At 33.2% G+C, this 21,265-nt stretch overlaps 4 protein-coding genes and 1 non-coding gene across 6 annotated transcripts; 3 read left to right on the top strand and 2 right to left on the bottom strand.

Moving 5' to 3' along the window:
* Window positions 1-2,387: 2,387 nt before the first annotated feature.
* TRNAA-UGC (transfer RNA alanine (anticodon UGC)) lies at window positions 2,388-2,460 on the bottom strand. Its single transcript has one exon. It is a non-coding gene; the product is annotated as a tRNA-Ala (tRNA).
* Window positions 2,461-2,516: 56 nt separating this feature from the next.
* POLD2 (DNA polymerase delta small subunit) lies at window positions 2,517-7,147 on the top strand. The gene is made up of 15 exons (XM_016349426.3): window positions 2,517-2,673; window positions 2,765-2,894; window positions 3,005-3,111; window positions 3,248-3,374; window positions 3,613-3,720; window positions 4,305-4,420; window positions 4,507-4,590; window positions 4,981-5,049; window positions 5,136-5,207; window positions 5,300-5,391; window positions 5,485-5,612; window positions 5,767-5,868; window positions 5,973-6,040; window positions 6,408-6,487; window positions 6,890-7,147. The coding sequence occupies exons 1-14, from the start codon at window positions 2,614-2,616 to the stop codon at window positions 6,465-6,467; spliced, it is 1,323 nt and encodes a 440-aa protein (XP_016204912.1). The 5' UTR covers window positions 2,517-2,613; the 3' UTR covers window positions 6,468-6,487; window positions 6,890-7,147.
* Window positions 7,148-7,599: 452 nt separating this feature from the next.
* LOC107645417 (uncharacterized) lies at window positions 7,600-8,386 on the top strand. Its single transcript, XM_016349434.3, has 2 exons — window positions 7,600-8,082; window positions 8,163-8,386. The coding sequence occupies exons 1-2, from the start codon at window positions 7,765-7,767 to the stop codon at window positions 8,250-8,252; spliced, it is 408 nt and encodes a 135-aa protein (XP_016204920.1). The 5' UTR covers window positions 7,600-7,764; the 3' UTR covers window positions 8,253-8,386.
* A 1,601-nt stretch (window positions 8,387-9,987) lies between these two features.
* Window positions 9,988-12,640, bottom strand: LOC107645412 (actin-3). Its single transcript, XM_016349427.3, has 5 exons — window positions 12,459-12,640; window positions 12,181-12,256; window positions 11,545-11,938; window positions 10,580-11,193; window positions 9,988-10,356 (listed from the first exon to the last, which is right to left on the bottom strand). Exons 2-5 carry the CDS (start codon window positions 12,238-12,240, stop codon window positions 10,291-10,293), a joined length of 1,134 nt encoding a protein of 377 aa, XP_016204913.1. The 5' UTR covers window positions 12,241-12,256; window positions 12,459-12,640; the 3' UTR covers window positions 9,988-10,290.
* Window positions 12,641-17,980: 5,340 nt separating this feature from the next.
* Window positions 17,981-21,082, top strand: LOC107645416 (Chaperone DnaJ-domain superfamily protein). 2 transcript variants are annotated; one of them, XM_016349433.3, is made up of 7 exons: window positions 17,981-18,275; window positions 18,565-18,657; window positions 19,533-19,665; window positions 19,994-20,282; window positions 20,393-20,447; window positions 20,561-20,648; window positions 20,745-21,082. In XM_016349433.3, the coding sequence occupies exons 1-6, from the start codon at window positions 18,147-18,149 to the stop codon at window positions 20,633-20,635; spliced, it is 774 nt and encodes a 257-aa protein (XP_016204919.1). In that variant the 5' UTR covers window positions 17,981-18,146; the 3' UTR covers window positions 20,636-20,648; window positions 20,745-21,082. The 2 variants fall into 2 exon arrangements, with proteins under 2 accessions (XP_016204919.1, XP_016204918.1); XM_016349432.3 differs by having other exon boundaries at window positions 18,003-18,275; window positions 20,749-21,082.
* The last annotated feature ends 183 nt before the right edge of the window (window positions 21,083-21,265 follow it).

Here is a 21,265-nt window from a genome sequence, read left to right as displayed (position 1 = left end):
TTTCTCACAAAAAGCAGAAGCCAAGTGAGGTATAAGAGTATTCTCTCTCTCTCTCTCTCTCTCTCTCTCTCATATTTCTACGATGGAAAGCAAGCTTCGAAAGGTTGATAGTAATGAGAATGAGATATGCATAGGTGATTATTCTTCTTCCCTAGCCATGCACAAGGATTCCAAAACAATATCGAAAACAAGGACTAAGAACCCTAAGATACGCATAATTCACATGTTTCCTCCGCAGATAATCAAGACAGAAGCTCAGAACTTCCGGGAACTGGTTCAGAGGATAACCGGGAAACCACCAACAACCACTCATGAAAACTGTTGCAACATTCAGAAGAAGCCACCAACTATATCCTCATCAGAAGAAGAAGTAGTTTGTGGCGGTGGTTACTTGGGAGGCTTCTCTGATTTGGAACAAAGCTTTATTTCTGAGCTTCCAATGCTTCCCTTCGATATATAGGGTTAATTAATTACCTTCATGCATCTTCAACTTCCTATATATATGTTTTTCTTTTTAGGTCCTGAACTTCACAAAATAACTTGTACGGATCAATTCCTCCGTCCAAATGCCTCCGTCAGGACTGATCTCTCTAAATATCTCCGTCAGGGATTGATCCGTCAAAGCTTTGTGAAGGTCAGAAATTTAAAAGTATTTTTCAATGGTTAAGAACGAAAATGTCTACGGAAAAAAAGGTCAAGCACCTATTATTGTTGCAAACATTTCAGTTAGCAATGTCGTCATGTTTATGTGTGAGATTGACAAAATTATATCATGTAAAAATAGAGATATGTATAAGATAAGCAAAATTATTTGATGAATGATGACCCAATTCTTATTGTGATTTCACTATTTGTAAACTTGCATTTGGTTTGTCTAATTTCTGGCAAACGAACCAAGAACGTGCAAAGACCAACATTAGATAAATATAAATGCTAATTTAATTACTTACCTTGCAAGACTTATTTATAATGACTTTATTACATATCTATCGACAAACAAGTATTCCTATTGGTTCATTAGTTTTTAGACGTGACACTTGACCACATAGACGTGGAATTATCTATAAATAATAAGGAATTTTTATAGTATATATCCCGGCAAATGGCTAATTAAGTCAAGCTAAAGATAATTAACTTAGACATACATTTGTTATTCTCCTAAAAAATGTAATGCAAAAAAGCTAATCTGTGTATACAGTATATAATAAAGATACGAAAATGTATAATTTTTGTAAAATATTTTTTATTGTTAGAACTAAATAATGTTAATTAATCCTAATTATACTTCAACATTTATCATATATGGTATAAGAAAATTTGTTATCTTAATTACTTTTATATTATGTAATATTACATATATTTTATAGATTAATAGTATACATAACCAGCTTTTAGGTATTTAATTAGAATGGCAAGTTGTCTACAAAATTCATGAATATTGTCTCTGTTTGTTGGCTAACAATGTATAGAGTCCTAATTTGACAATTATCACTTTATCAGACTATAGTAATTTAGATATTTCCATTGTTGTAGTAACACATATAATAATATATTAAAACTAACGTGTTACAGTTAAATTAAATAAAGGACACATGATTGAGGGGCGGCTATGAGAAACCTATCCATTTGGCTGTGTGGGAAGTAATAAGTACGTTGACTTGAAGAAGTTACCCTCCTTCATTGACATACTTTATTAGGCATTAGCAAATTGAAGTACTAATTTAATTATTTGAGCCTATATCTTAAAGAATTTAATAACATAATTAACGGTGTAACAGTTAGTTCATTAACCCGTCTATAGATAGGCATTTACTCAAAAAATAATAATAATAATACTACCATAATGATTAGGGGTGTTCAAATCCAAACCGATTCAAATTAAACTGCTCATCAAATCCGATCTAAACCGAAAACCGATTAAAACCGCATTAATTCGGATTTGATTGAATTTTATTCTACTTTTCATAACTGATCCAATCAAATCCAAACCGCACAATGTACTATAATATTATCATTTTATTATTATATTTACAATTATATTTATAACATGTTCAATTTGTTATACATTTTTCTATTATTCATGTATTATTATTATTAATAAATATTTTATGTTCAAAATATTATTTATTTATTTTAACTAACCTATAATTTTATTTCTATTGTTATGTTATCGTTGGCTTTTTAAGATATTGTTAAGACTTGTTATGTCATTGTTGATTTTTTAAAATTTAATATTGAGACTTGTTATATGTATTTAATTTTTTTTATTTAAAAAATTACAAATTCAAACTGATCCAAAACGCACATACCCTTAAAACCGAACCGAACTGCACCGCGAACCGAACCGAACTGCACCGCGAACACCTCTAATAATGATAATATCAAAATGGAGATGCGGGGGATCGAACCCCGTGCCTCTCGCATGCAAAGCGAGCGCTCTACCATTTGAGCTACATCCCCGTTGAATGTCCGACCAGAATCAATAATAAATAACGAATGTAGCGATCGGTGTTTATATTGAAGTTCGACATCTCCCTGGTCTCTTCAGAGAGCGCCGCCAGCTGAGTCGATTTCGAATTTGAGAGTGCGCGAACTCTTTTTCCCGCCATTGCCATGGGAATGGACTCTGAGAAGAACAGCCTCTGCAGATTGCAATGCTCCTATGCTTCCTTGGTTCACTTCTCTTCTCTTTTCTCTTTGTTCTATTTTTCTTCAGTACTCAGAGTTTCTCTTAGCTTAATTTGAATTTGGATTTGGGTTTAAGGATGAAGTGTTCGAAATTGGGAAGGAGACTTACAGGGGGCAGCAATACAGCCAGATATACTTCGCTCGGCTTCACTTGATGCGCACTCTCTTGTATTCCCTCGTCTCCCAATGGAAACCCCAAACCCCTGGTTCGTAACCCTTGCTTTCAATTTAGGGTTTTTGTTTGTTTGTTTGTTTGTTTTTTTTTTTTTTTTTATTTGGTTTAGGTCTCATTTAGTTCATGCTTTGTTTGGTGCAGTGTGCACTGTGTTGGGATTGGAACAGGGAAAAGAGTGTGTCATTGTTGGAACCCTCTATAAACACATGAAGCTCAAACCTTGCATACTTGATGAGTATTCTAAGGAGGTAGGGGGATTTTTATTTTTCACTTCTTGTCTTAGGGGGGAAAAATTGTATTTTTTTATTTGATTTTTGTGTGAATTTTATACTTTCTGTGTATGCAAATTGACAATGATGTGCTTCAATGGCAATTTATATACAGAGATCTGCGGTTCCACTTGTTAGGCCTCATAACTTCATGCACGACGATGATTATCTAGTGTTGGAGGATGAAAGCGGGAGAGTTAAGCTTGGCGGGGATCTCATATCGCCTTCTGTGTTTGTAACAGGTATGTAATTATAAACAGATTATCTTAATCGGGTATGGTAGGATGGTGATTCAACTTCTGAAACACTAGCACATTCGTTGTTATGCTATTGGCTTTGTTTCATTTTTTCTATGCTTTGAGATCCAAGCTAAATTTTTGGCTACTTATGATATCCGCTTTTTTAGTAATGCGACTTGCCTGCCATACAAATTATTCTTTTTGGCAGATGATGATATTGTAATGACATCATCTGTTACAGGAATTGTGGTTGCCTTACATGGAAAGGAAACGGGGGCAGGTGATTTTTCGGTTTTGGAAGTCCTAGAAGCTGGCCTACCACCACAGATAGAATTCCCTCTTAAATCAAGTATTACTTCTCTATCTTTTACATGTACGGTGGTGCTAATCTAGTGAAGCACATGCCTAGAATATGTGTCTCTGTTTATGTGCATGTGTTTTTCTTTTTCAATTATTATTATTCTGGATCTTACCCTCATATGGTAGGCTTTAATTTTGCATTAAGATTGATGAATTGGATCTACATGGACTAGCATCCCACTCCTGTGAGAATTGCTGTTTGAGTTGCCTTTTTGTTTGTTTTTCCAGCATAGATGCTTTACACTTATCAATCATAGTCACAATCATAGATGCCTTTCTACTTCAATTCTCTTAACATGGTCTGCTTTCTTTTGGTGCAATATTTAACATTTGCTGCAAGTTTAAGAAACTGACTTCTCAACTTGCCTATTGCATTATTAAACCTTAACAAGTCATCTGTTGTCATAATGATAATTTGCTGCTTGCTTATGCTTCACGTTCTTGCTTTTGTTAAGATGCTGATGATCAATAACAGCCTTGCCATTCTTTACACTTACTGTGCATCTTTAGTGCTCATTTCTTCAATTTTGATTATTAACAATTTGAAATTTCATTCTATTTTGGATTCAACAGGGGAAGACAAATACATTGTTCTTGTGTCTGGATTAAATGTGGGGAGCAGTGATTCTAATCCTCTTCAGCTTCAGCTTTTCATTGATCATATTACAGGGCATTTAGGAGATGAAAAGGTTTACCTGATTCTTCTCCCAGAACTCTCATGCTGATAATCATGCAACATTCAAAGTTTTAACTTGTTAAAATGACAATTGAACAGGAGCAAAGTATTGCATCTCAAATTGTTCATGTTGTCATTGCTGGAAATTCTATTGGCATACCACGTGGACTTGTTAATGGACAGGTATTGTTGTTATAGCAGAATCGTTCCCTACTTCTGTGCATTTACTACTAGGGAAAAGAATATTACAGTTACAAACATTTGTAATACAATTGTACAATGTTTGCTGTTTAACACTCTAATGGTTATAAAATTTATAATAATAAAGACTCATAACTCTGATATCTCAACTGTTGTTAACATTTTCATGAATCCGTTTGTTTTCTACTTTGGTTTCCTGTGATGATGTCTTCTTCCTTTCCAAGTTCAAACATTATACACACTATAAGCCAAAACATCTCATGCTTTATTTTCCCCCTTTATTTTTTTTTTTTCCTGTTGGTGTTGACATATGGGTGCTGTAGACTGCTCCAATTGCTGAATTTGTTGAGGTATTTTCTTTAATATTTGCAGAATTTGGCTTCAAAGGATCTCTCAAGGATTGCTGAACCAATAAAGGAACTGGATATTTTATTGAATCAGGTTTCATTTTTATTATTTTGATTCTTATATCATTGTCATTGTTATCCCAAATGAAAATTGCTTAAGTTTTACTTATGTTTGTTTAGATTGCAGCTGGTTTGCCTTTGGATATCATGCCAGGACCCAACGACCCTGCTAATTTCTCATTACCACAGCAGGTTTTCATGTTTTCTTTCAAGATAAATATGCTTTATGTTTATATAATATGTTAGGTGTTGTTTGGCTGTAATACTAAGAGTTTTACTTTCAGCCATTGCATAGATGCCTTTTTCCTGGTTCGGCAGCTTATAACACCTTTAGATCTTGTACAAATCCTCATTCTTTTGAGATTGATAATATCAGGTGAGTAGGCTATAAAATCACAAACCTATTACTGTCTTTGACTCTGAATCTACTATCTACAATACATTTAACATGTTTTGGCATTTCTTTTAGGTTTCTTGGCACGTCAGGTCAGAATGTAGACGATCTTGAGAAGTATTCTGATGCAAAAGATAAACTTGAATTCATGGAAAGGACACTAAGGTGGAGGCATATAGCACCTACAGCACCTAATACTCTAGGTATGCATAATGTGTACTTCAATGCAACTGTAATATAAACGTTTCTGGAAGGTTGAACCTTTGGCAATCATATTTCACATGCTATTTCTGAAGAAAACTAGAGTTAAAAATTCCAAATGAAGTTAACATTTTGATGTTTATTGCTGTCTTCCAGGATGCTATCCTTATACTGATAGTGATCCCTTCTTCATTGAGAGCTGTCCTCATGTGTACTTTGTTGGCAATCAGAATAAATATGAATCTCGTGTCATAAAGGGTATTTTTATTCTAGATCTATGGTGCAGAAATAAATGTTCTATGATTTGCTTTTACTATATCTTGCCCCTTTCTGACACTCATTAGCTTTCATGTTGATTGCAGGATCTGAAGGGCAGTTTGTGAGACTCATAAGCGTCCCGAAATTCAGTGAATCTGGCGTTGCAGTTGTGGTGAGCTCAGTTTTTACACTACTCTTAAAGATGGCTTTTTCATACTTATGTTGCTTCCATAAGCACATTAATAACTTGTCTTTTGTGCTTGAGAAGACATTTGCTGTCTTGACAATGTAATAGTTAAAGTAACCTTTGACATGATGTCAAATTGATAATGAACTGGAAATGTGGTTCTTAGAAATAACATATGTTATCTTTCCACATGCTTTTCTCCCTTTTATTATTTAATGAAGCAATTTTAAAGTTCCATCATAAAAGAAGCACATGAAATGAATTTTATTTTGTTCCTCTAATATATATACGTAAAGGTTTTATGTAAAGAATATAAAAAAAAGTTATGTTGAAATCTTCCTCATTTTTGCAGGTAAATTTGAGGGATCTTGAATGCCATGCTCTCAGTTTTGGAACTCAATTCAGCTCATAAGAATGTAGACTGAAGTTGTGGTAAGTAAATATACCTAATTTTTACAGAGTGAATTATGATTTCTCTCTTTAAAACAGGCAACTGTTCTGTAGTTGACATCTGTTTTTTGGGGATACTCTTGTCTGCATTTGAGCTGAATTGTAAATCCAGTAATCATTATTGTTGTAGTATTCTGTTCCGGCTCAAACTTGATATCCTTGAGACAAAATAGCATTGTGTCATGACCAGAAGCTGAGCTTTACTTAAAATTTGTAGTGTATTGCCAAATTCATCCTTATTCACTTCCATGCATAAGTTTTCCTGCCACTAGTATTAGTTAATAGTCTTACTTTCTAAGAGCTTCTTTGTGTTTTAAGGTTCCTAGAAATATGCGTTTACATCTTAGGAATGATAATAAAAGTTTCTTGTCTTGTATAATTCAGGTTATGGGAAATTTGTTGAATGCCTGCCATCTGTCTGTATCTTCAAGATGGATCGAAGACCTGAAAATTAAGGCTTAAAGTTGATGAGGGCTTTCTTCCTCCATTTCTTGGGTGTATATCATAATTTTTGTATATCCTAGTATAATATATTGACCTGTTTGTGTAATTTTTTTTCTAATTATCTAATTTTCTCGTTGTAACATATTCGGGCATTTTGTTTTGACAAAAAAATTCTTGAAATATTTAAATTTTGCTCTAGTCTCTAGGTTTTTTCCCAGACCATGACATATTTAAGTCCTGCCACTTGATGAATCGTTTTGCAGTAGTAGAGAAAATATTTATTATTATTGGTTTATGCTGAATTGTATAAAATATCTTCGTGGATATTTCATATTTGGAGAAACCGTTGATGCAAGCTTGTGTAATCATGCAACTTTAACTTACCAACCTTGGTTGGAAGTATAAATGTAAAAAGTTTTGTGATTGACACACCCGAAAAGGAAGGAATAAAATAAGAATCTGAAACATGTTTTCCTAGAATGAGTCCCGTGACACATGGGAGAATGAGAGCACTGAAATCGTAGAGGCGCGCAATTGTATTGTTCCGTCTCACATGGCAAGCACAGAGAAACAGCAGCAACTGTAAAATGAAGGCCTTTATTAGAATTTAGATTTAGATCTCAGCCTAAACCCCCAACGGCTAGTTTTCACTTGCCCTCTCCTCTCTTCCATTATTCATTCACTTAATATTAATCATTGCGTTACCTGTCTTCCCTTTTTCCATTCCCACAACGGTCCATAATCCCTTCCACATAAAACCATCAACTTTTTCTTTTGATTCTACACAACACACTCCATTTTCAATTCTAATTCTGATGGACACTGCTACTGCTGATGCTGATGCTAAGGTTCAACACGTCACCAAGAAATCTTCCGATGAGCTTCTTAGGAAGTTTGCTGAGCTGGGTTCAGAGGAAACAACCCGCAAGAAACACTTGAGTCTCACCATTAGCCTCAAGAAGCCCAGGGGATTCCGGAGGGATGATCACTGTGACAGCCCTTCCGGCAGTGCTGCCGCTGTCGTCGAGAGGAGATCACTTCTGCCTCCCGGTGTCAGCCGCAGGACGGCGTTGCTCCGCCCACTCCGGGCTAGAGATATCAGGAACAGGTCACTCTTGGGAACCATTCAAAAGGTTAGTCACTCTTTGTCCTAAAATTGAAGCTTCAACAATCAACACTAACAAATTAGACTACTAACCATTCAATGTTGCAGACATGGCGCACAACTGTGCAAGGAGCTTCCAGAGTTTTCATCGAGAAGCACTATCATCGCCATAAGCGTTTGATCAATGACATTGTTTAGGCCCATCCTATGTTATATATGTATATTGATTGCACTGTTAGTTTAATTCACTTTATTCATGTTGCTTTCTTGTTACTTTGTTGTTCTGTTCTATTCTTTCATCTTAGCTTAATAAACTTTAATTCTTTCATCCATTCCCTTCTCTGCTCCAGTTTCTTGTCTTGCCATAGAAAAAGTAGTGTATGTTTTGCCTTATCAAGTTCAAGGTTAAAACATGATCAGATTTTCTAGTGTGGAATTGAAAGTGAACTTGCATGCAATGTGGTAGAAACCTCAAATCTCTAGTGTTATCATGATGCATACAAGTCCTAAACCTCCTAATAGCTCAGAACAAATGAAATTATTGAGATCAAAATGAATTATTACAACCTTTTTCATTTTCTGTAAAAGAAGAAAAGCAATGATAAACTGAATAATGGAATGCAATAATTCAGAAAAGGCCATTTCAGAAGCCAAGTGCCAACATGTGTTTAAGACTTTAATGTGACTTTGCCCTTCCATACACAATTATATTGAACGTGTCTCCTTGCCGTCTCTCTTTTTTTTCAACAAAAAATATAAATAATTTTAGGTTGAGACAAGAGGCTAAAATTTAAGAAAATAATTCTTATAAGAAGACAAGGGCATCAAAACAGATTAAATTTGTGAAGTATCTAGTTGTCTTTAAAAAGTAACTATTCACTACTCTTAGTTGTAGAATTGTGCAGAGCAAATTAGGTTTGTTCTGCTGCCTATTTGGACTGTTGTATTTTGCTTTGTCTTGAATTGTGTAACTCTTTTTCGTTCCAAAAAAGTAAAGTTCTTTTTCTTTGGTTCAAGGTTCAACCAGAAGAAGAATTTTAAAATAAAAATAGTCACAGTAATGCATACACCAACCACTCAATTCTCAAGTTTCAAGTGCATAGATTTGGACTAAAAGGTTAAAAATAACATGCTGTAAAGTAAAAGGCATGTTAAAGCATCATAGGCCCCAATGAAGAATCCAAAACAAAGTGAGCATTGATTACCTAGGTTTGGTGTCCACTTTGAAATACTCAACAAACACACTCATCCAAAAGGTCTTGTGGAAATGCAACAAACAAGGTGCCAACAAACAGTATATATAGTATCTTCTTAAATGGTACAAGTACTACAATAATTGCTCTGTACACAGTTCCTACTTCCTAGTACTCTTTTGTTCATGGTCCATGGATTTAGTGTAAAGTAAAAGATAAAGTCACGTCTCAGTCACTCTTTCTAGTGCAGGGGTTTGGAAGAATCATTTTCTTCTAAAACATATTATAACTAGAACCAGTGATTGCATCATGTGTGAGTTAAGCAGTACATCTTGTGATCTCTTCCTCCCTCTTTACCAGTTCCCACTTTGCAACAAGATTTTCATTTAAGATGTTTTTTTCCCTGACATTGATTGAAAAGGATAGACATTAATTGAGAAAAGATAAGCATTGATTGAAAAGGATGGACCCTCTGAATGCAAAAATATTTGGTCGTTGCTGCTGTTGATTAGAGAAACAGCATAGTTTGTGGAAGCTTAATTATTGCAGGCACTGCCATATACATTGTACACCAGCATAATTTTAAAACTCTGGTGGAAGTGGAACACACAAGTAATAATTTTGATGTGAAATTGGCATGTTATGTGTTGGTAGGATATGATAGAGCTAAAAAGATTGGACAAGAATTAACAATAGCCTTCTTTCCTTGCAGAGAATAATAAATCAAGCACATCACACTATGTTAATCAGAATACCTTATATAAAGAATTGTTGATTCAACCAAACCAAACAAGTAACAATACACAGCTCTTCTACACAAAATGGAGAGGGAAAATATTGAATGTTACATGTCTTACTAGCCATCATGCTCTTTATCCCAACATATAAAGAAAAGGGAAACTCAAAAGAAAGAAGATGATAAAAAGAAAATGGTAGAGAATAGAAAATAAAAAAGTTCCTCAACCACTTGATGATATTTCTTTAGTACAAAGTATATATATTGCAGTTCCACTGGTCCACCTCCACCTCTTGCTCTCCATGCTTTAGAAACATTTTCTGTGAACGATTGATGGCCCGGATTCATCGTATTCTGCCTTTGCAATCCACATCTGCAAATGGAAAAGGAAAATTGAAATATAAAAAATATTCAGAAAGGATGACATGGAATTATGCCCCAAAAGCACAAGGAAAATATAAAACATAAAACATAAAACATTCTTTATAACTCTGATTTTTTTTATCTCTAAGTATTCTGTTAGTTGTATGGTTTTCTTGAAACAAAGTCTATTGAATGATTTGCTCTATGTAACTATGGTGATGCATTATTTTTACCTGTTGGAATGTGCTAAGGGATGCCAAAATGGAGCCTCCAATCCAAACACTGTACTTCCTCTCTGGTGGTGCTACAACCTTAATTTTCATGCTACTCGGTGCCAATGCTGTAATCTCCTTGCTCATCCTGTCAGCAATGCCTGGGAACATAGTGGAACCACCACTCAAGACAATGTTACCATAGAGATCCTTCCTAATATCAACATCACACTTCATGATCGAATTATATGTGGTTTCATGGATTCCAGGAGATTCCATCCCGATCATGGATGGCTGGAAGAGAACTTCAGGGCATCGGAATCTTTCAGCTCCTATTGTGATAACCTGTCCATCTGGTAGCTCATAGCTCTTCTCAACAGCTGAGCTAGTCTTCGCAGTTTCTAGCTCTTGCTCATAATCAAGAGCAATATAAGCTAGCTTCTCCTTCATGTCTCTCACAATTTCACGCTCAGCTGATGTCGTGAAAGAGTATCCACGCTCAGTCAAGATCTTCATCAAGGCATCGGTGAGATCACGCCCTGCAAGATCCAAACGCAAGATTGCATGCGGAAGAGCATAACCTTCGTAGATAGGAACTGTGTGACTGACACCGTCTCCAGAGTCCAAGACAATACCTGCATAAAACAGAACAAAACAACATCAAATCCCTTTCAATGCCAACACATACCTTATTACCATTAAAGAGAAAGCTAATCCTTCAAATCACATACATCATTCAAGAAACAATCCCTTCACTCATTATAAAATAAACATAAAGTTTGAACTGTGACATCTTCAAGCATACCTCCCTATAAGGCTATAACAAAAACTAAGACCACAACAATATACATACTCATGTTCATGTCCCATAAATTCTGTGCGGAAGTATCAAAATATCAGATTTTAAGAAGATCTACACATGCATGATGCATCATCATCATATACTGACACTAAACAGAGGAAATTTGACACTGAAGATTGATTACCGGTTGTACGGCCACTGGCATAAAGGGAGAGAACGGCCTGGATGGCAACATACATAGCAGGAGTGTTGAAGGTCTCAAACATGATTTGTGTCATCTTCTCACGATTGGCCTTTGGGTTGAGGGGTGCTTCAGTGAGAAGCACAGGGTGCTCTTCAGGAGCCACACGAAGCTCGTTGTAGAAGGTGTGATGCCAGATCTTCTCCATGTCATCCCAGTTGCTCACAATTCCATGCTCAATTGGGTATTTGAGAGTCAAGATACCTCTCTTGGATTGAGCCTCATCACCAACATATGCATCCTTTTGTCCCATCCCAACCATCACACCCGTGTGGCGCGGACGACCAACAATGCTAGGGAACACAGCTCTTGGAGCATCATCACCAGCAAAACCAGCCTACCAACACAAATCTCAGACATCTTAAGACTACATACCAGTCACCAGATTATGCTATATACCCTTAATTGCATGTTTTGAGTAATCTTGGTAACACTATCATCTTAACTTATACTAAATATATGAAATATTACAACAACAATAACAATAAAGCCTTTTCCCAATACATGATAATCCAGATTAACAAGACAAAATGGTAAAGTTTATGATTTGGAAAAGACTCAAGCTTGATCCATACATACCTTGACCATGCCAGTTCCATTATCACAAACAAGGGGTTGAATATCCTCAGCATCTGCCATTTTTGTTTATTGATTGCTGCAAAAAGACACCAAATTTGCAGAAAATAAGACACTATGAAAAAGATTAACCAAATTATGTCCCTGATCATGAAAACTACTATGACACTAAGTAACCAACCAGTGCATGGATTAATAATACATCAGAACAAGCGAACAAGAAAAATAAAATGAAATTATGTTTGTAATTGAAAGGGGAAAAAAGTACTAAATGAACTCACCTAGGAAGAATAAAACACAAGAATTAAGGTTAAACGGGGAATGTGTGTGTTTGTGTTTGGATTGAAAACGATGAAACAAGTGTGAGAGAGAGAGAGAGAAAATAAAAAAGGCTTATGCGTGATTCTCTCACAAAGCTAAAGGGTAGTACCCGCCCTTATATATGGTTTTCAAAAAGAGGAAATGAGTCTCTGGCAAATGAAATTCGTTTGAAATGAACATCAAATTCCATGTCGCGTAATCTTGGCCGTCTGTTTCGAATATCTCATCCACGGGCCACATTTATTGTTGGAAATAGCTGGCACTTATATCCTTTTCTTAGAATGTATGTGTTTGCATGAAGTGAATCTTATTTTTCAGAACACTTAAAATTTTCAAATATAAAATACTGCATTTAGATATTTAATTGAAGAGTAAAGTTATGTTTTTGTCCCAACGTTTGGGGTAAATCCTATTTGTGTCTCTAATGTTTAAATCATTTTATTTGTATTCTTAATATTTGTAAAAGTGATTCAATGTTATCCTGCCGTTACACATTATGAAGCGCTTTAGTTTGAGTTTTAAAAATCTCTTCTTGGAGTTAAAATACAAATGTCTGGGATAGAATCGATGATCTACTCCGAAAAATAGCTCATCAAATGTTGATAGTAGGATAACATTAAATTACTTTTATAAACGTTAAGGATACAAATATGACGATTTAAACGTTAGGGATACAAATAGGACTTATCCCAAACGTTTGGGACAAAAACAATACTTTACTCTTAATTGAAATATTCCATCATTTTTCTCTAAATTTAAATATGAATCTTTTTATTTAAAGACTTTGAAGTCTAAATAATTTGGTCATTTTCATTTTCATTTTAATAAAAGTAAAAATAAACATAAAAAAAAATTATCTGGTTTAACATTGTAGAAGTATTTTTTTAATGAAAATATCTCTAAAAATTGCAATATTAGAAACGATATTTTCTTATATCCAACTTTTTTTTCTTTAAGTGTTTAAAATAGTTCCAAAGGAAAACAAGGGATTTTCATTTTCGTTTATGTCATGAACAGTGTGTTGATTCTCTCATGGAATTTGTAACTATTATTGGGTTAATATATTCTCACATATTTACAACTGCATTTATTTTATGTCTGGTATTTATTAAATTAATACATTTATTCTTTTAAATTAACACTAAAACTACATTTTAGAAATAGACTAATTAAATATATTTTTATTGTTTTTTACGCTTAAAAACACATTTTAACAAATTAATCATATTTTTTAAAATACAAAAATAACTGTTTTAAAAAAAAAAGATAAAAATATTTTCACAAATTAATCGGTCCTAGCTTGCCTATATGGCTTTCTTTCTTTGCTTTTTTGGTACATTGAATGTATATGAATTTAAAGCAAGTTTTCATTATTTAACATATGAGGAAACGAAAACGAATCCATGAATAACTAATTTCTTATTACATTATTGGAAGGATGAAGACAATGTCTTTAATTAGGCGTGTCTCTATATAGACTATAGTTTTATTAAATTGAATACATATAAAAGGCATTAATATTCTCAACATTTCAAGAGATAGCACTTTTACTAAGAAATTCTGTATAATCCAAATCAGATTATACAGATTCTTACATTAGAAAAAACTAAATGTTCATTCCTTTCTTTTCTTTTTTACATATATATCATCTTGTCACAATTTATTCATTACATTCAAGTAACACAAATATATATGGGAAAAAGAAAAAGAAAAAGAAAAAGGAAAAGAAAAAGTCCCAGTACCAGCACAAATATAAACATAAAACATTATACAGTAAAGTGAGCTGGACATAATGATCATATGATTAAAAAGTTACAAATGGGCTCAAGTTTTTTTTCGGAATTTATATATAAAAATAATAATTAAAAATTATTAAATAGTTTATTATATTTAATAAAATTATTTAATATAACGTACGTCTATATTATGTATTTATTATTTTTATATAAAAATATTTTTATGTGACTAGTAATTTAAATAATTTGTTCCTGTAATTTTTGAAATGAACTTTACAGCGGTGAATGGTGATGAACGGAGTGGGAGTAATGATACATGGGACGGTGCAAAAAGCGATGGAAGTGGGCCCAACAACTCAGCAAGTCTGTTTGCAACTGTCCATAGATCATGTCGGGTGTGCTTGCTTGTGTGATATCGCATCCACTCAACGCTTTGGTGTTCCCCGTCGCTACGATTGGATCCTTCCATTGACCGATTGAATCTGATGGTTGTTACAAGTTCCCGCGGCGATAAGTGAAGACGTGCAGTGTATAACTGCCAACTAGACAGACAACGTGGTATCCCGTTTCGGACAATCCTCGATCACCGTTGACAACTTTTTCTGATTTTACTTTCTACCTTTTTATTTTATTTTCGAATGTATTTCTATTTGAGTAATAATTTAGAGAAACTACGTTTGGTAGGTAGAGGAAAGCCGAAGAGACCATTTTAGTAGATAGAAATTGAGAGACATAAATTAAATTAAATTTTTATATTATATTTGATATGAAATATATTAGATTAAATTATGTGTTAGCATCATATTTAAGAATTTAATTTTAATGTATTGATAATTGTGTAATTATATTTTTTTTGGATAATTATTTACATAATAAATTATTTTACACATACAATATATCAACCTGATCAACTCGAACCTTAAGACCACGGCGACCATCCAGCTTATGGAAGGGTAGTCCAACCAGCCAAGGTGACACTCCCAAGAGATGATTGCCGATTTAATAGAAGCAAACCATTCGTGAGCGTAGGCGAAGACACAAACCGAATAATCCAAGAATTGCGTCACCGGATATAGTTTATAGCAAGCAGAGTCGCTACCAACAAACGCTACTAGTTAGAACACATCGATAAAGTGATTTTTTAAATTACTTCCCATAGAGAATATAGATCAAGAACTCCGAACCACGATCGCAGAAGGAGTAGGAACCGTAACAGATCTTAAAAATTTGATCCCGTCGAAATGACCGCAGCCAGAAAAACTTCAAACGGCTTACCGAGAGATCTAAACGGTCCACCAAAAAGATCCAATTCATTTTTACATGATAATTAATAACTGTTAAATGATAATTTACTCAAATTTATCAAATTATTTAATAATTATTAACTATCAAATTCACATAAAAATAATTGCATGTAAATTTTCACCTATATCCAAAATATAAACTTAACAAAAGTTTATCTTTAGTGACTTTGTACTAAAATCGTTTGGTAGACTAGTATAATATTTATTCAAATTAATTGTTGTAATATTAATTTCTTAGAATTACTTTATTATTTATACTATGTATTAAAATTAAATTCCCTATATATTTAAAATAAGTTGATTTTATTATTATCCAAAATGATTATATAAAAATTACTTTTTGCTAATCTAAACCAAATGCAGATCACTCTTCGAAGGCAATACATTGAAGTTTTGCTAATTAATATCCTAAAAACATTAGTTAATGATACTGAATAAATAAACTTTTATTAAAAGTATAAAATCAATGTTGGTTTTCAAAATTTGTATGTATTCAACGCATTGAAAAATCAAAAGTTTTTATTTTATTGACTATTGAGTATACTCTTAAGCACTTAATAAATTTTATATTGGTCAGATTGTATATAAAAAAAATTAAATAAAAAAGTAGTTTTTACTTTTAAAATATTACACATATTATTATTTAATAAGGTAAAACTATAAATTTATTATTTTCTAAAATACCATTTTACATTTTAAAATTAAAAGATTGATTTGTCTTCTGATTTTATTAAAAATTAATTCTTATGTAATATTTTAGTTGAATCAGCTAACAAATAAGGGGCAGTTATGCTAATTAAAAAGAGTAATTTTGATGTTTTTAATATATTTGAATACATTAAAAATATATTAGAAATATAAAAATTTAAAGTCTTATATATTTGATTTGTGTTTTATGTTTTTTTGTTATTTTTAAAATTGTATGAGAATATATAAAATAATTTTATACGTGTATTTAATTACGTAATGTCACATAACTAAAAATAATTATTTTTCACATTGACCACGTAAATGGTCATCAAAAAAATAGATATGATTGCACAACTATATAAAATATTTTATACTATCAATGCATCAAAATTAAAATATGTGTTTATTATGATCTTTTTTAATTTTAAAAACTATTTTATTAAATATAATTACAGTATTTTTGCTCAATGAAAATCATTTTTAATTTGCATGCTACAACTTTTTAAACTATTTTCAAACGGTAAAAATTTTAGAGTAAACCCCTAACCCTCTTCTTAACAATGTTACAAATTCTCATTTTGTTCCTCGTCGATTGAAAAATAACATTGCAGTCTTTTACGATTAATTCCGTCATGTATTATACTCCTTCTATTAATATCTTCGTTTAGATCTAACGGATCTTATCTACGTATATCGCTAATTCAATATGTGTCAAGCAACCATTTAAAGAGACAAATCACCTGGTGATGAGTTAGTAGAACACTACCAATTTGCACATCTCAAAACGCTTTACTTCTTTTTTATTTCTTTTTCTTTCATTGGTTGTTCATCCCATCACAATCACACCTCTTCACTCCACCCTAACTGCCACTACCTCACTTCGTCACCTCCATCATCATCTAACATTTGTTATTGCACCTCACTAATATCTTTTAATGTTACCACAAACTTATCCCCTCTTCCTCCATCATTTTCTTTCACCATACCTTTCTCACTCCACCTTTATTATGTCTAATTCTGTCTTTCACTCTTTATTCTCATTGACGATATCACAATTTCTTAACTTTAACAATAACAAAATCATCCAGTGCAACATTAAATTTTTTTAAACAAACTAAAATATAGATCCAAAATTAATAAAATTAAAAAAATTATAAAAAATAAGAGAGACAAATGGGAGAGGAAAAAAAAGAGAGAAGAGACTGCAAAAATTAAGCGGAGTGAAATATGAATCTTAGAGTATATTGTATTGTTGTAAGAATGAGTGAGACTATGAGAATAGGTCGAGGACAAAATTGAGAATTAGAAACAGAAATAGACATGGTAAAAATAAAAATAAGGTAAATGGTGATAATAAAGTGAGAGATTGAGGGGTATAGTTTGAGAGAAATGAAGATAATAGAGTCGTGTTGATGGTGATAGCAGTGTTTAAGATAGTAATAAAGTACACTAATAAAAGAAAAAATAAAAAATAAAACAACAGTATTTTGAATTAACAATACATGTAGACAAGATCTGTTAGTTTTAAACAAAAATATTAACATAAAAACATAATATCTAATAGAATTAATAGTAAAAAATCACAATATCATTTTTCAATCACTGAAAAACAGAATAAAAATTTGTAAAATAATTAGAAGCAGATTGAGATTTTACTCAAAATTTTAGGAACCAAATATTAGTTAAATCCTTTAAATAAATAAGCTTGCATTGCAGCTTAATTATGTTGTTTAAAAAAAGAATGCAAAATTTAAACCTAACACGTTTTCAAAATATTGAGTGTTAATTAGACATCCCCGAACCCCTTCTTTTGTTGAAGGGTTACTGGGTTCGTTTGCCCCTTTGAAAGCATCATCGTTCATTGCTTTCAAGATCGATTTGCACCATCACCACCATCACCACCACCACCACGAAAACAATGAACATCGGTGCCATGAAAGCCTCACTCTTGAGCTCTAACACCAACAATCTCCATTTCTCTCTTCGGGCTGCACTCTTTCATTCCACTCCCTTCTTGGAACGCAAACGGCGTAATTCCTGGGATTCTGTTAGTTTCCCTTTTTCTTCGCTTAGTCATACTCTTTCATTCGCCATTAGAATTCCAATTTACTCTCTTTTAATTTTCGCTTGTTTCTGATTCTCTATCAACTTACAAAGCAAAATGTTTTTTTATGATAATGATCCTGGAGTTTTAAGATTTTGCAATCTACACGGTTGATTTAAAAATGTTAAAGTGTTTGTTTGTGTTTTAAGATTAAGAAATGTGGTGTTGAATTTTGCTGTTTAGGCCTTTTCTATTTAGGGGGTGAAAGCATTGCTTAATTGTTATATTGCAGAAATGCAACCATTACTCGAGAAGGTTTAGGAAGATGCATGGAAAGCAAAGAATAATTCGCAGTATGAATGATTATGCAGAGTTCCTATTTCAGGTTCGTGATGCTTGTCATGCTTGCACAATTTTTCAATGCACGGATAACAAACTTATCTTGATATTCTCTTATTCATCTCTGTGTCCATTTGTATGTGCTTTTCTCATTCTTCACAACAAATTGAGACAGATGGTCAATTTTGGAACCGGATAACTCGATCATATGGTTTTCAACAAGACTCTTGATCGTTTATTCATTTTAATCTTGCTGCAGTTATTCATTTCTATTTGCATTTCTTTGGACTTTGATTTTATTGTGTTTTATGTTTGTTATTTTGACTGAATTTAATTATCCAAGGGTGCTAACACCCCTACTTTCTCACTTTACCAACTTGTGTACTTTAGAGGAGTTTCCATCCTAGAAATAATACTTATGAAGGGTAACTGGAACAATTTATACAATACCCATCGTTTCCCTTCACATTTGTTCCATTCTAGGTTATATTTCTTCAATGAAATTTCTATCAGAATGAACATGATTTCTGACATTCTTAAGTTCTGGCAATACGATTGTGACTTAAGTTTTTATGTATGTATCCTTTTATCTCCTTTAACTGTTATAATGTTCAAAATGCTGTGAAATGATGAGATGGCCTCTGTTTATACACATTAATTATGGAACTCTTTACTAAAGTTGGCACTTCAGATTTTAGGGTTATTTGAATGACCTTTCATGCTCTCAGCTCTCCTCCCCATCTTATCTTTACTAGTACCTTTTATCATTCACCTACTTAGGTCTTCTCTGTATGAACTGTGTTGGTCATAGATACTGTCTAGGAGGTCCCTTTGCTTCTAATCTTCCATGATTATCATTAGTATCTCTTACAATGTTGCATCTAAAGTGGTTATGGTTGCTTTCTTTTCTGTATGGTTTAGAGGTGGAAGCAAGATATTGATGATGAGGATGATCCATCTTCAAGTGGGGGGCCGTCATGGTTTAGAAAGCAATATACTGCTGGAGCCTCTGGAAAGCACAGGAATAACGGTCAAGGAAGTCATCGATACAGAAGTAAGGGTGTCTGAAATACTTATGGTGTCATAGAATATTCCATATGTATCATATAGTTGTACGCTGATTCCTTCTGTGGAAATTTTTCTAATCAAATCTGGTCCGGGAAACTTACTGTCTGCCCAAGTAGAATTTTGAGAGATTAAAGAGCCAGAGACCATGAATTAATTTGATTTGATGATTTGATCTATCATCATAAGCTTTCTTAAATGAGGACCGAATTTCAGCATTTCTGTTTTTACTTTTAATATAAAATATAACATTCCAGATGGGATATAAAGCATATTGTGGAGTCATTACTAAATGCAGTCAAATTTGATTTCTTTAGGAGATCCATTCTTTTGTGAAGATGATTTCGATATTGAAACCATTTTCCGCTCTACCTTTGGTGGGAATAGATACCACTACTGGTCCTTCATCAATGAGGAAAATCCTCAGTGGAGGAGGTCTGCACGCTTTTCTAATTATGAGAAATCTTGGAGCTGGAGACATCGGAGTGAAAGCGATTATGACTCTGCATCCGAGTCTGATAGTTTACATTCAGATTTAACTACAGATAGATTAGCCCTTGGATTGAGTCCTTCTGGTCCTCTGAAACTTGAAGAAGTGAAAAATGCGTAGGTTCTTAATTCTTCTTCTGTCCCTTTCCCTTCACCAAAATGCTAGGTGGCCAAAGTTACTTTATTTTTTTTTTTTTTACTTATGATATTACCATTTTTGTCGTCAGGTATCGCGTATGTGCTCTAAAGTGGCATCCAGATCGTCATCAAGGCTCTTCCAAGGTGTTGCCAAGCTCTAACAACTGATTATATTCCCCACTCCTTCCTTGTTCTTTTCCTTACTCCAGATTTTCTATCAAATTTCATGATCTATTTTACATTCTGTATATTGGTAGGGTATAGCAGAGGAGAAATTCAAGCTCTGCAGTGCAGCTTATCAGTCTTTATGTGATAAGCTGGCCTTGGATTAAGGATGCTCCTCATGTATGTATTTCCTTTTCTAGAATTTTCCATTCTCTCTGTTCACCTCATGTAACATTTGTTTTCTTTTGATAAATTTCTTGTATTTTCAAATGTTAGGCAGAGAAGCTTAAATCCCTAGGACTTGAGTGGTCAACAGTGAGGCCTTTCTCCAAGAGAGCTGGTGTATGTTTGACCATGCTAATTTAACACAAGGAGCTTCCTTTCACTGTATCTCTTGTTTGTTGATTAATTTTATTAGATAATAGTGGAAATAATGTGTATGCTATTTCACAATTACAAATGTATCATTAATAATATTAACAATTTTTTTCTCGGATGTATTTAAGTTATATTTGTTGTACTACATTAAGCAGCATATTATTCTCAAAATCTCCTAACGGTTACATCCCTTTGTTGATCGATATGCTTTCTTCGTTTAAGAAGGGGACATCCAATTGTGGCTTGGAGCAAAAGCGAATATTCTTTTATTAACAATTTAATGTGTTCTACTCTGTCTTTCACTTATTAACAGAGAATATTTTTGTGGGGGGAAAGAAAAAATAATTTAAAGAAAGTCAAATCCTACAAAATGAGGGAGGGATTATGGTTGAAAGAGAAACTTCTAAAAACTTTTTTTT

This window comes from Arachis ipaensis, chromosome B6 (assembly GCF_059453495.1).
Source record: "Arachis ipaensis isolate K30076 ecotype BB chromosome B6, ASM5945349v1, whole genome shotgun sequence".
NCBI lineage: Eukaryota > Viridiplantae > Streptophyta > Magnoliopsida > Fabales > Fabaceae > Arachis > Arachis ipaensis.
Note: the sequence above shows the minus strand (reverse complement) of the source record. Positions and strands in the feature narration are given on the sequence as shown.